The sequence below is a fragment of the Ictalurus furcatus genome, chromosome 6, assembly GCF_023375685.1.
Source record: "Ictalurus furcatus strain D&B chromosome 6, Billie_1.0, whole genome shotgun sequence".
Lineage (NCBI taxonomy): Eukaryota > Metazoa > Chordata > Actinopteri > Siluriformes > Ictaluridae > Ictalurus > Ictalurus furcatus.
The window spans coordinates 17,490,629-17,504,521 of NC_071260.1; the positions used below are offsets into that span (position 1 = coordinate 17,490,629).

Sequence of the window (13,893 nt, forward strand, 5' to 3'; positions counted from 1 at the left end):
GCCTATGTTGCCATGTTAAACACTATGGGATTTGAGCTAGGGTAGTGTGTGGCACTATCAACCAACAAAAACCTCAGTCTACCTGCATCACAAATCACATACACAGGTCCCATTCAAAACTCTTGTGGGAAAGTGAGAAAAATAATACTTTCTGTATTGAAACCTCCTGTTTTTTCTTACTCAGCACCACTGAGAGTGTTTTATTGTGATTGTCTCAGTATCTTTGAGACCTTTGTAGGAAAGTGTTAATTAACTGTTGTTGGTAAGTGGATGCCCTCATTTTCATATGTAAGGCCATGCTGAAGAAAATCCAAATATATACTATATGGCCAAAAGTTTGTGGACACCTGACCATCACACTTGTTGAACTTGTTGTTAACCTCCACTCTTCTGGGAAGAATTTCATGAGATTTTGGAAAATGGCTGTGGGGGTTTGCCCATTCAGCCACAAGAGACAGTGAAGTCAGGCACTGATGTTCGACAAGGAGGTCTGGTGGAGCATTTGATGCTCCAGTTAGAGTACTTCCCAACCAACGCTGGCAGACCGTGTCTATATGGACCTTGCTATGTGCACAAAGACATACTGGAACATTTTGTACCCTTTTGTTTCAGTGAAGGGAAACTGTAAAACTACATAATTTCTTATTAGCTTTAATTGTTAATATGAAGGACTCCTTTGAATACTGGCCACTAGTCTCATTAGGGCTTCCCTGCTTAATAATAAATAAACCTTAACCTCATATTTTTAAGGTTGAGTTGATTCTGTGAGATGATACATAATACTACATAGTATACTTTTATTTTCATATCTAGTATGGGATTTGTTCAGCAGATTGGGGTTGTCTTACCTTGACTGATATTTTACCCTTGATTGTAGGTCTGGAGATCTAGGACATGAGAGCATTCAACTCATCATGCAGCATAAAGATACTGGGCTGAATATTATTGTGTTGGAAGTGGGATGATGAAATAAGTGTTAGGAGTTACAGCTAATCTCTGGAGGAATGATGACTTAACAGGAAGAACAAAACATGATGGCAGAGTGAAGCGTCAGTGTTTTCATCCATATTAAGGATTAAGTGTGACGCAGTTACATCATGACAGATGAGGCTGTACTGCCATCTACTGGACACCATGGGATTAATTCAGAGAACAAAATGCTCAAGCGCAATGAAAAACAAAGGGATCAGTGTTATCAATTACATTTATATGTGGTTAAGGAAGTTAATCAACAATGATTGAAGTTTCTGGAATTTCTGAAGTTTTTCTTTGTAATCTAAGTAATATTCTTTGTCAGAGTGTGCTTGCATGCTCTGTGAAATGAAACCGAGCCCTGCATGTTGCCACAGTGGTAGAAAAGGCCACACATCACTCTCAGCCAGAAGGGGGCAGGGCACATAGCAAAGTTAGGTTTGGAACTGTGCATTACACACCTTGGGTTTTCAGGACCATCTTTAAACGAGGCTGAAAATCATTTGGGGACATACTGATACGGGAGCAGGGTAAATGTCCACAATAATACATCCAGAATAATCTATAATTATACAGCAATTCACTATTATTTATCTTAACCTCAATCTTTTTCCTTCAACAAACTATTATAATTTAGAAACATATAGAATATATTCAGGTCAGTATTATCTACTGAGCTGTCAGTCCACTGACTTAAACAACACTGTATTCATAAAAAGCTGCTAAAGCTGCTATGTGTGGAGGCAGGATAAGTAGGGAATGGCAAAATGGTGAATAGGCAGCTAGTTTGTTAGTAATACGACTGCTTAATCTATTTCTCACACACACACACGCACGCACGCGCACACACACTGTTTGTGACATAGGATTATGCATATGTAATGTATGTAACTAACTATATGTAATAAGAATTTTATACAACTAACCTAAAATATAAGCTTAACTGTTAAAACTGATAATTTATTCCATTCTCTTTTGATCTGAGTTCTCTCACCTCCTTGTGTTCGTAATGTTCTACTTTCCTAGTGATGGGTCATGGTCGTTTGTTTTGGGATTTGTTTTTCCTTCTAGGCTCGTTTTGTATGGTATTTTTAGTTTGTTGATTATAAACTCCTTTATCCTGTTATTAGGATGTCCAGGAATGCCAAAAAAACCCCTAACCTTAACCTCAGTAATAACAATGAATGGTTTTACCTTTTCAATTTTGAAAAAAAAGAAGAAAAAAGCATGATGTCTTTACATGGTCTTTAGCCCTATTTGAATTGGATTAGTTTATAAGGGGGATATCTGTAAGAAATGTTTTTATGGGATTCCTCAGGAATAAAATGCTTGCGTCCTAACAGGAATATAATTAAAACCCACTAGAAACTCGCTCCCCTCTGGTATTGTCTAGCTCCACAGATGTTTACATCACACGGTCAGTTAAAGGCTGAGAAGATAATAACTGCAAATGATTAGCAGTTTGAACATAAACAATGAAATCATTTACATTATTAACTTATGACCATTTAACATTAGATTTTTAAGGAGCTGGCAATGATACAATGAGTTATTATTTCTCGATAATTAAAAGTTGATGATCTTGTGCATATGTGAACATAAAATAATGTTTTATACCCATAGCTGCTATTATAATGCCTTATTTAATCAACCTGTGGGATCTAGCTTTTCTTAATGATTTTTTTTTCTTTCTCCACCTGAAGATGCTTTCCAGGTTAGTGTGTGTAGTTGAGGCTTTACCACCCAGACCAAGTATATGGCAGAGTGCCTCTACCAAAAGCAACTATTTTTTTCTATCCATTTCATGATTCAGGAAGTGTTTAATATCTGGGGGAGGGTCACTGATATGTGCACTGTGAAAATAAATACTGCATGTAGCACTAGTCAAACATATTTTCTCCCTCCAATGCGAGGTGATCTCTTCTTAGAAATTCACGGACACTAACGGAACTAAAACGATCAAGAAGGACAGAGAAAAACAGTGAAATACAAATACATCCTATTCAATTGTGTGCTTCCAACTTCGTGGCAACAGTTTGGGGAAGACCCACATGTGAGTGTGATGGTCAGGTGTCCACAAACTTGGCCATATAGTGCATTTATCCTGCTTCCTGAATTAGAGATATCATGGCTATAGTACCTCAAGTGGTTGGATAACACTACAGGTTCCGTCATATACAATTAACGGTGGAAATGTAGCTTTAGCAATATACTGATGATAAAATAAAAAACAAAAAACAAAGTGTCTGAGTACGGTATAGCATCACCATGTTATTTTCTGCCTTTCCTAAATAGTCCTGACAATTCTCTCTCTCTCTCTCTCTCACACACACACACACACACACGTAAGGGATCCTCTAATCACCTGGCGTGCTTTTGGCTGGATGGTTGATGGCAGGTCCTGTAAAAATAAAACCCAGCAGTGAAAGAAAGGCCAAAAAACCCAAATATACAGTGACAATACAATAAAAACACACCAAAACACAGCAAGTATAACCTATGATTTATCGTTATCCCAAACTGATAGAGTGTATACCTCTAACATCCTTTTCTTAATGTATTTAAAGAACATGGTTTGATGTTGAGGGTAAGTCTCAGAACAGCAAAGCAAACGGAAGCAGAGAGCAGGCAAGCATCACACTCTGTCCAAGCATCTGTTTACCAGAGATGAGTCTTTCATTCCCCGAGCCACCAATGGCAGGATCTCTACAGGAGTGATGGATTCCCAAACCAAGTCACTTCCCACGGGATTGATCCAAGGGCACACATGCTCGCTCAGTGTTTATAAGGGGTTAGGGGCTCTTTGACAGACATGCTAAATTACTGTATTACACTGCATTACTGCTCTCACTGACATATATCATAGGTTCGTTGAAGATGTCTGGCTATTGTGGAAAATACCTGGTGTTCCCAAGTCTGTAAAGTCACTTTTCCACTGGAGAGGGTGGTAAATTTAATTATCTGAATCCAGAGCTACCTGGAGCCTGGTTGAGTATCTGTGTCTGATCTGTTCCCTATCACGGTATAACGGTACCTGCGAAAATAGTAGGAGCTTAAGGAAAGTTGTCAGATGGACACTATGTGGATTGGTCCCACAAGGATACTGTAAAGAATACTCTTCTCAAAACAGTATACCTTTATAAATAAAGACTCACCCTTTAGTTAGTGGATTATCTCATCCGGATACTGTAGGCTTGTAGTGAAGAACTGCTGCTGAAAGACTATGATGCTCATACTTGCAGCATATTTAGTACTGTTTGACCATATAATATACAGCTGTGAAGGACTAATTAACTAGTGTCACCCAGAAGAGGATTTCTGCTGCTTTGTGACGATGTCTATTGTTAAAGGTGCTATGTCAAATTTAACTGAACTGAAAGTATGCCATTATATAAAGTAATAAACAGTGGTGTACTATTTAAACATACTATTTATTAGATGGGATTTAGGATACAGTCTGACTCTCGCCCATTCTGTGTCAATTGTATTTGACCAATCAGCGGTCTGCACTATTTCTAGCTCCAAGCATACGGCCCTGTTGGGTACATGTAGTATCCAACCAAGAAGGGTTACCTAGTTATAGCATGGGTCATTTGGATAATGTATATAATGACACAGTGTGGGACTATGGATCTGTTTCTGCACTGTGCAGTGGAAAAGCCTTTAAGTTTCACAAGTTTGTTGGTGAGAGATTAAAACTCCACACACACACACACTGTGTACACAGACGGTCAGGTGTACAAATTACAGCAGCACACAGCACACCAATTTGTGAACTGAGATAACGGAAACTAAACACTGTGATCATCCTTTAATCATTGTGTGTAATAATATTTTCTGACAGGGAAGGCTTTTAAATAGGCATTAAACATTTTCTTAAAACTATTATTAAATATAAAAAAGTGACAATGTGAAATTAAGTACTGTCATGATAAAACATTCCTGAGGGAATAAAGTTTTTTTTTAAAAAAAGAGGAAAAGAAAAAGATAATCAAGGACAACATTAAGGGAGATCTCCTGGAAGGTAGGGGTTGGGGGTAGGGGGAGGTCGGTCATTTGAGATGACTGTGGGGTCCTTACCAAGATAGAACTGTTAACGCTGGAATGGCCATTAGCAGGGGACTGTCTGGAGGTGGTAGGGGACTCTTTCTGTAATAAGATACACAGGTCAGTGATACAGCAGAGAGACAGCAGAGAAACCTGGACAGTTGCCTCTGCTACAGCAAGAAAGGGGGTTGGGGGGCATCATGTTGGGCAATACCACACTGCAAGTTTTTCCACTCTTGAAATATGTGTATTTAACTGACTGAGACGGCACACACCAATAACTGGAGCACATGTGGGTGGAGGGAGAAAAGCTGGAAAAATTCAGTCCTAATAAATTGCTGTCTTTATACTCTAAAATACAACGTACATCTTATTTCCTGGCTGAACAATGTGCCATGACTGTGCAGGTGTCATTATTCCGCTATCTTGGTTGTGAAATTGGTGTGCAATAGCGTGAGAGCCAGGACCTGGGCTCTGTGTGCGCTGTATGATGCAGCGTCTCAGGGAAAATGCGTTAACACACAGCCACAAAGCAGGCAGTTAGTCACACACAGAAAGTCCACAGCAGTCCCAGCCCAACCCAGAGCACTCAAAAGGATAACAAACAGACTGAGAAAGAGAAAAAAAAGGGGGGGGGGGAAAGAGTGAGAGAGGGTCACTGGGTTCTTTACCTCACAAGATGACTGCTGTATCCGGTAGCTTGGTACAATCTTGAAGGTGATGCTCCCTCTCATCTCCCTCTGTGCAGAGAAATGCACAGTATAAATAATAATGACAGGTTACATTTTTTCCATTGCCATCTGTCACAATAAACGGCTTCAATTTGAGTTTTTTTTCCAGACTTTTTACTTACTTTCAAAACATGTCATGAAGAATTTACACAGTACTGGGTACGAAATAAACGCTTTTACAAGAACAATGATGTGATCTGCACTCACAAGCATTTTCTGGAGCTGCTCCACTGTCTGATTAGCTACACCAATGCCGTTGATCTCCCGGATCTCATCTCCAATATGCAAAGTTCCTAATTGATGGAACGTGGAGATGCACGGATTAAAAAGTGCAGGGTGGGCTTTGTGGCCACAGACTGTGTAAAACGGTGCAAAGTGCAGATGCATGTGCAAAATGAGTCAAGCAAACCAACTCAGGTCATCAGATGTATGTAATTCTCTGTATATACACTATATGTCCAAAAATATGTGGACACCTGACCGTCATACCCATATGTGGGCCTTCTCCAACCGGTTACACAAACTGACAGAGGTGAAATCACACAATTTTCAAGAATGTTTTTATATGCTGTAGTATTAAGATTATTCTTCACTGCTACTACGGGGCCCAATCTTGTTCCAGCATGACAATACCTCTGTGCACAAACCAAGTTCCATAAAGACATGGTTTACCAAGGTCAGAATTGAACATGAGAGGCCTGCACAGAGCCCTGACCTCAACCCCACTGAACACCTTCGGGATGAACTGAAACGCTGACTGCGCGCCAGGCCTCTTCACCAGACATCAGAGCCTTCCCTCAGTAATGCACTTGTTGCTGAATGGGCACATCCCCATGGCCACATTACAAAGTCTAGTAGAACACTGTCCTAAGAGTGGAGTCTGTTATAGCAGAAAAGGGGGACCAAGTTCCTATTAATGCCTATGGTTTTAGAATGGGATGTTAAAGCACAAATTGGGGTGTGATGGTCAGATGTCCACAAACTTTTGGCCATATAATGTATCTATAATATCTGTATTACTGTCTGTGTCATGGGTTAAAAAACAGACATATTCACAAGTCCATTTTTGCACATCTTTGCCCACGTCTGATTAGTTAACACACACATTTTCAGATGTAGGTGTTTTCTTGTACAGATGTTGTAAGACACTAGTATATTATTTCTAGGAAAAACATGGGAATGAACACTGTACAGGGTAAAGCTTTACTAGTGTTTAATGTCAGAAACTAAACTCAATATATGTAACAAAACGCTTATTTGCACAGATTTACTGAAAGCATAAATGTTGGCTAGATGGGCAGCACAAACTAACCAACATTTCTGGAAGTGTTTTAATGTCTCTTAAAGAAGTATTTTGCGGATGCAATTTATTGCATTTATTTCACATCAGTGAACCCTCTGGACTGGACCCCCTCCCAAACCCAGGTAGATAGTTTACCCCGTGACAGCGTGACAACCATTAAAATAATAAGAGTCTGACTAATGAAACTACACGACGGTTATTTTCTACGGTTCAAAATAGACCAAGTTTATTGTTAACGCCTAACCTCTAGTCTTACCGCATTACTAAACAATAGCTTAAACAAAAACTGACAGAAAACAACACAGCATATAAAAGTCTCGAACAGACCCAAACATTTATGTAGTGGAAGGTCTTCTATCGGTCATGGCTTCACTGTAGATCAAGATCTTATGCTGAATCACTTAGCCATTGAGATCTGAAAAGACTGGATTTAGTGATTTATTTACTGTGTTATTTCCATCGCCATAATTGATCAGATTTTTGTTCGTGTTTATCCAGACTGAGGCTCCCCGAGTCTTCAGTTTTAAGTCCAAGTCGATTGATGAGTCGAGCCCAAGTCCCTACACTTCAAGTCCTCTCTGTTTAAAGACATCTGCACTGAGGGAGTGAAAAGTAGTGAAAAGATGACCGGGTGCTAAAACGTGAACATGTATGGTCCTGGACAGTATACCTTGCCTATGAATCATGCCACCATGCATTATTCTGGCCACGATGCAGTGGTTCAGGTCATTCATCTTCAGCGTGATACCCTGCAACACAGGAGAGAACTGAGCTCAGAGTGACTGTGCCACAGATCACAATATCTGAACATTGATAAAAAAAAATAAAAAAACCCACAAACACACCAGAGTAAAAGAATTATAAGAGAATAAATAGAGGACATGTGAACGTGTGTGAATGAGTCTTTCGAGCATACAAACCATGGGCTCATCTGTGTTCTTCTGGAACTGCACCAGGCGTACTCGAGTGACGTTCTCCAAGTCCATGTCCCCGTTGGTGCTCTCAGGTGAGTCTCCGTTCAAATACGGTGAGGTAGGAGGGGGTGTGACCCTCAGTGCCTCATCACTGTATACTTCATGAGCTACCACATCATGAGTCTGCAGTAAGGCCTAGTGGGTGGAGAGTGGCATGTGCACACACACAGTATAATTACACACTAGTGCTCGACACTTATACAGGGTGTAAATCCATACATAGGGTAAATGAACACAAATTTTTTAGCAAAAAGCCTTCCAAAATATTTCATACTTAGTAATATATTATATATTTTCCAGATAGCCTTTAAGAAAGCCTTTGATAAAAGAACAACGTATTGAAATCATTCTCATGGCTGCACCAGGAAGCTGTAGCAAGGTTGCAATGGACTCCGTATGTGTTTACAAAGAAATGACATCCCGTAGAGGATGTTTTGTAAATAAAGTTACATTTTGCTAAAAAATGTTAATTTCCCCTATGTACGGAGATGTTTGGGACACACTGCACTCATTCCTAAATTAGAGACAGAGACTCTCCTAACATTACAATCAAAATGCTCTGTGACAACACATAGTGAAGAAAAATTCCAGCAAATGTTTAGTACTGCAACTAATGACTTACATTTTTGTTACATCATGTTATATCCTTCCACACCCCTATTATCATATTTAAAATAAGACACCATGTGCATTATAGTGAGCAACTTGTTTCTGTGTTCCTCAAGCAGAAAGATTCATATACATAATAATACTTGTGAAACACCTGGGACTGGAATCACGAGACTCAAAACGTAATCGATAACACTTCTAGTTAAAGTTTCCACTCTGCTTCAATCCTAAAGCCTTGTACTGTACTACCTCCACACTAGAACAGTTCACGCAGAGTGATTTCACAAAATCAGCCATTTACAATTTTGTTTTTGTGTCAGTGGTAAACCTTAACGGATCCCTTAGTGCCAACACTCCAAGATAAACATCTGACCAAATGTATCCACAATGAAGCTCACAATCCAAGTCTTATTACATTTACACCAGACCTTTCATCTTTCTTTTTAAACTCCTCACACTTTAGCCTCCGTAAAGAATAAACAGTCTTGTAGGATTAAAACAACATAACACCACAGAATCATAAAATGGAGAAGAGCTTTCAGCTCACAAATGTAGAAAAAAAAAAAAAAAAAAGACAGGAAAGCTCATACAACTCACAAGAGCTGAGTACCCTATTAATCCTCACCCTCTTCACTGACACACTGCTGTCCTGTGGGAGTCTGGAATAGCACTTTGGAGTGCTTTTAGGCGTCCTTGGAACGGGGAAATGTGGAGTCAAGGTCAACAGCAGGCCGGAATTCAGTTGTCTGTACCTGACTGTGCCTCTCTCCTCCCCACTTTCTCTCTCTCTGTCCTCCCCCTCTCCCCTTCAGCACCAGGCCTGGGCCCCTCTCAATTTACCTGGCACTCAAAGTTGGAAAGGGTGACATCACACTGCTGCTGTTTTTCCCCCCACCTTCCCAGCCTCTGCTTCTCCCTCTCTCCGTTCCAGACTTCAGCGTTCTCCAGACAACTCACGACAAAATGTTTCCTTTTCTTTTGACAATTGAAATCTGTTCCACAGCTACTCTTGTACAGCTCACGCAATTCCTTCTTGGCTCCTAATCTCTGTCTCTTGCCCTCGCTCAGTTCCAATCCACATACCCCTGCTCTCTTATCTCACATCCTCTCTCAAAGCTGAATAATCAGCTTTTCCTTTATTAGGCTTTCAATCTCTTCCACATTTTTCTGCTCTATAAGTCTTCCCTCTTTGCTTAGACACCTTCATTCTTCACCTGATATCTACAGCAGTGGTTCTCAAACTTTTTTCAGCGTGAGGGCCTCGTTGTGTAGGGTGCCTCCCTTTGCGGCCCCCTAGAATCAGCTGATTTTCGCAATTTTGTTTTTTTTCCCCCCATGCTAGGCACTTCTGTATTAACTTTCTCAGCTAAGACACTACGTCCTCTATCTACAAATGCATCCATTTTAAATAGTCTTAGGTTTTATCAGCGTGTGGCTAACAGTACTGTACACTAGGATACGAACAGATGTCTCGGTTTGGTGTGTGTCTTAGTGTGCTGTGTACAACTGATTGCATTCATTAATATTTCTCATTGTTATGTACATCATAGTTCAAAGGTTGACAATCCCGACTTACATACAAGTAAAATTTATTTTAAAAAGAATAATGTTCTTGAATTTCTATGCGGCCCCCCTGGCGCTATCTGATGGCCCCCAGTTTATGAACCACTGATCTACAGAAAGCTGACAAGTGTGTATTCCTTTTAAGCTCCGTTAGTTTCTCCTCTAACACATTACTCATGTCTTCAGTCTCCTCATTATCTGAGCTTTCTTGACCAGGAGGGACAGCAGTGTACAGGACACACATTCACCTTTTTAATCTGTCCACTGCTGAAACTCTGATACGCCATTTGTCCCACTGATAAGAGCACAAGGCTTCTCTCTCACTTATCGATTACAAAAGTTCAACCCTGAGATGATGTAATTGCTCAGAATCACTGATTGCAAAGTCCAGACTGTTTGTTTAAATTGATTTCCAACAGTTTTGCATGTCAACCTGGGAAAATGTGTCCGAGTTTACTTTGTGGAATGAAATCTTTCAGTCCATCCAGGATTTCGTGATCGCAGAAATGAACGCAAAATCATGCAAACTCTGCAAAGTTTCAAAATGACCGCAGATTTGAGCCAAGATGCGTCATGTGACACCATCAAAACGCACACTCGGCCAAAGCCCTCTTTGATTCATGCATGTCAAACATAAGTACAGCTAAAAGGTCTTTTTTGGCAATTCAAGTAGTTTTCCGCAAAAATAAAAGCATGGAAAACTCCACAAGTTGTATCACAAATTTTTAAATAAGCCACAGCAAAATCAAGCATTTCTGGACGCAACAGTCACAAAAAAAAAACCTCAGCGAAATCCTGGACCGATCTTTATACTTTTAATGTTTCGACTTTAAGCTATCTCTGCACACTGTATGTGCTGAATAAATAAATGACTTTACTTGAAATCCAAATGTCACAGCTGTATGGTTTTTATACATGTTTATGTACGTCATATTATCTTGCACTTCTGTAAAAGTTGAAGTACAGAATTCTGCAGAAAATGCAAGAATGAGGCTGAGTTGAAGACAGCGTGCTAGAAGCTATGGGTTTGGACAAAACGGGAACAAGCAAACACTGATCTAAGTCTTCACATGGTGGTGGTGGTTTGCATACGTGTTTAGTTCAATGACTATTATGCATTTGAAAAAGCAAACTGTAAAATATGTAAGATTCCACCAGAAATATATATTATCCTTAAGGTTTGCAAGAAAATATTTTCTGAACCATTTCCAATTTTCAAACAGCAGTATACATTTGGAATAAAATACAGGTAGTGCTGTCGTTTTTAGTCCTTATTTTCCAATAACAACACATTCTGAAGTGTTTTATTTCTCTTAAACCACAGCAATTTACTAACAATTAATTTTTTATTCGTTAAAGTTTAACATATTGTACATTTTATCCATTTATAGTTACATTTAAGGTTGTGTAAGGCCCAAGAAACACGTTACTCCCTATAATCACTTGCGTTATACCAGCTATAAACTATGAAAAAAAAAATCATTCTCTCACCAGCCTCCATTTTATTTTCTCTTGAAGTTAATAAGACAAAATAAAATACAGCTTGTCATGTTACAGAGAAAGTGCAAAGCCCTCTGTTCTGAAGGCTATCCCATATCCGAAAACCTAAAGTTACAGCTTTACCTCTGATGGTTACTTGAGAGTTCTTCCAAAAATGCTAGATAAACTCCCTTTCAACAACTATAAACACTTTTAATCTGTTTATGTGCAGCATCCACCATACAAATCCCTGGAAAAGTTGTTACTATAGAAACAATAATATAATATTAGATCGAGTGCATTAACATTAACCTTGCAGCTGGAACTACTGTTGGAGCTGCTATAGAAAATGAATCATCATCTGATCAGAATCAAGCCTTTAACTGCACTGCTTTTGTATGTGCTCGTGTAACAGAGCTAGTCCTGGAGATGCTGTGACAGTTTAGTCAATTTAGTTAACTTGCCTAAGATGACAGGACGCTTTTTTTAAGCCTCTATCTTCTCTTGGTGGAAATACTGTGCACAAGAGCAGGTTAATAAAGCAGTTTAGCTGGCTTAACATATTAACAGCTTAACTTACCATAAAATGGGGCTGGGTTAGGATTCGCCTCAGCTCTTTAAAATCTGTATTATCTGGATAGCAGGAAATCTCTTCTAGTACCTGCAGAAGGACAATAACATATACATAGCTGAGCAACTGTGGGCCAGACAGTAATACTGCACACACAGACATTGCAGACCTCTCTGCTGAATGCGTGTGTGTGTGTGTGTGTGTTGAGTAGTCTAGAGCAGCTAAGATTAACATAATCAGTATCCTCATGTGGCATTCAAACAGAACTTGTGAATTTGTGCTTTCAAAATGCTAAAGTGAACACACCACACACACATGAGAAAAAGTCATGAGAAAAATGCTGTTAAGCAAATGGGAAATATGGTTGCCTAAAATACGCTACCTAATATCCATGGCTAATGATTTAGAAAGCTGGAAACATCTTTTATTTGATCATTTAATTTGGAAACGTCTCAAAACTGTATAGAGAACCCATGGCTATGAGAACATTTCAAATGCTCAAGTGATGAACACTACAAGTGTGAATGAGGTGATGAACGGCATCATTCATAACGTAACATACATGTATATGAGAGTTCCTCACATTCTCATGTTAAAAGGATAAGCTAATTTTCAGTTTGGTTCTGTTAATTCTTTTCAGTTAAGTAATATAACCTTCAGTCTAATATAACGTTTCTCATCATTCACGTACGATTCATTTGCCCTTTTACAACAGTAAAAGTTACAGTGTTTATAGTAGAAGTCTTGTATAAAGGGTTATGTTATCAGTGAACACTGGTGAACTTTCAATATCAGTTATTCGTGGAGAGTTAGTCTTAGCTCATTCAGACCCTGCCTCCCACAGAAAATGCAATAATTTTTTTTTAAAAAAAAGCTAACGTGATAAGAACAGGTTATTATTAAGGTATGACTGAACTATGCTGAGAAAGCAGACTAGTATGACTGCTCACAATGGTCATGAATCAAAGGCAATCAGCAAAGCTTGAACCACAAACTTCCCCTACACAACAAACTTCTGCTTGAACTGCTTTTTTTTTTTTCCCCCCAAAGACGACATTTTTTATTTCTCATAACTTATTTCATTATCGTCAGCACTTCTTCTTTTGGTATTCACTGAAAATTAATTTCAATGAATATCTATATATAGTATCTCACAAAAGTGAGTACACCCCTCACATTTTTGTAAATATTTGATTATATATTTTCATGTGACAACACTGAAGAAATGACACTTTGCTACAATGTAAAGTAGTGAGTGTACAGCTTGTATAACAGTGTAAATTTGCTCTCCCCTCAAAATAACTCAGCACACAGCCATTAATGTCTAAACCGCTGGCAACAAAAGTGAGTACACCCCTAAATGAAAATGTCCAAATTGGGCCCAATTATCCATTTTCCCTCCCCGGTGTCATGTGACTTGTTAGTGTTACAAGGTCTCGGTGTGAATGGGGAGCATGTGTGTTAAATTTGGTGTCATCACTCTCACACTACTTCATACTGGTCACTGGAAGTTCAACATGGCACCTCATGGCAAAGAACTCTCTGAGGATCTGAAAAAAAGAATTGTTGCTCTACATAAAGATGCCCTAGGCTATAAGAAGATTGGCAAGACCCTGACACTGAGCTGCAGCACGGTGGCCAAGA

The 13,893-nt window shown here is 39.2% G+C and overlaps 1 protein-coding gene across 9 annotated transcripts in view; it reads right to left on the reverse strand.

Annotated features, from left to right (window-relative positions):
• caska (calcium/calmodulin-dependent serine protein kinase a) overlaps positions 1-13,893 on the reverse strand; it is a 167,024-nt gene that overhangs the window by 10,247 nt on the left and 142,884 nt on the right. For 5 of the 9 annotated variants that reach the window (XM_053626800.1, XM_053626793.1, XM_053626792.1 and 2 more), the window contains exons 13-19: positions 12,259-12,339; positions 7,974-8,162; positions 7,724-7,802; positions 5,958-6,043; positions 5,691-5,759; positions 5,053-5,121; positions 3,338-3,373 (exon numbers count right to left, since the gene is read on the reverse strand). In XM_053626800.1, the coding sequence (XP_053482775.1) occupies positions 3,338-3,373; positions 5,053-5,121; positions 5,691-5,759; positions 5,958-6,043; positions 7,724-7,802; positions 7,974-8,162; positions 12,259-12,339 (609 nt within the window). The remainder of the gene's footprint in view (positions 1-3,337; positions 3,374-5,052; positions 5,122-5,690; positions 5,760-5,957; positions 6,044-7,723; positions 7,803-7,973; positions 8,163-12,258; positions 12,340-13,893) is intronic. The other 4 variants (XM_053626801.1, XM_053626797.1, XM_053626798.1 and 1 more) reach the window with 1 other exon arrangement.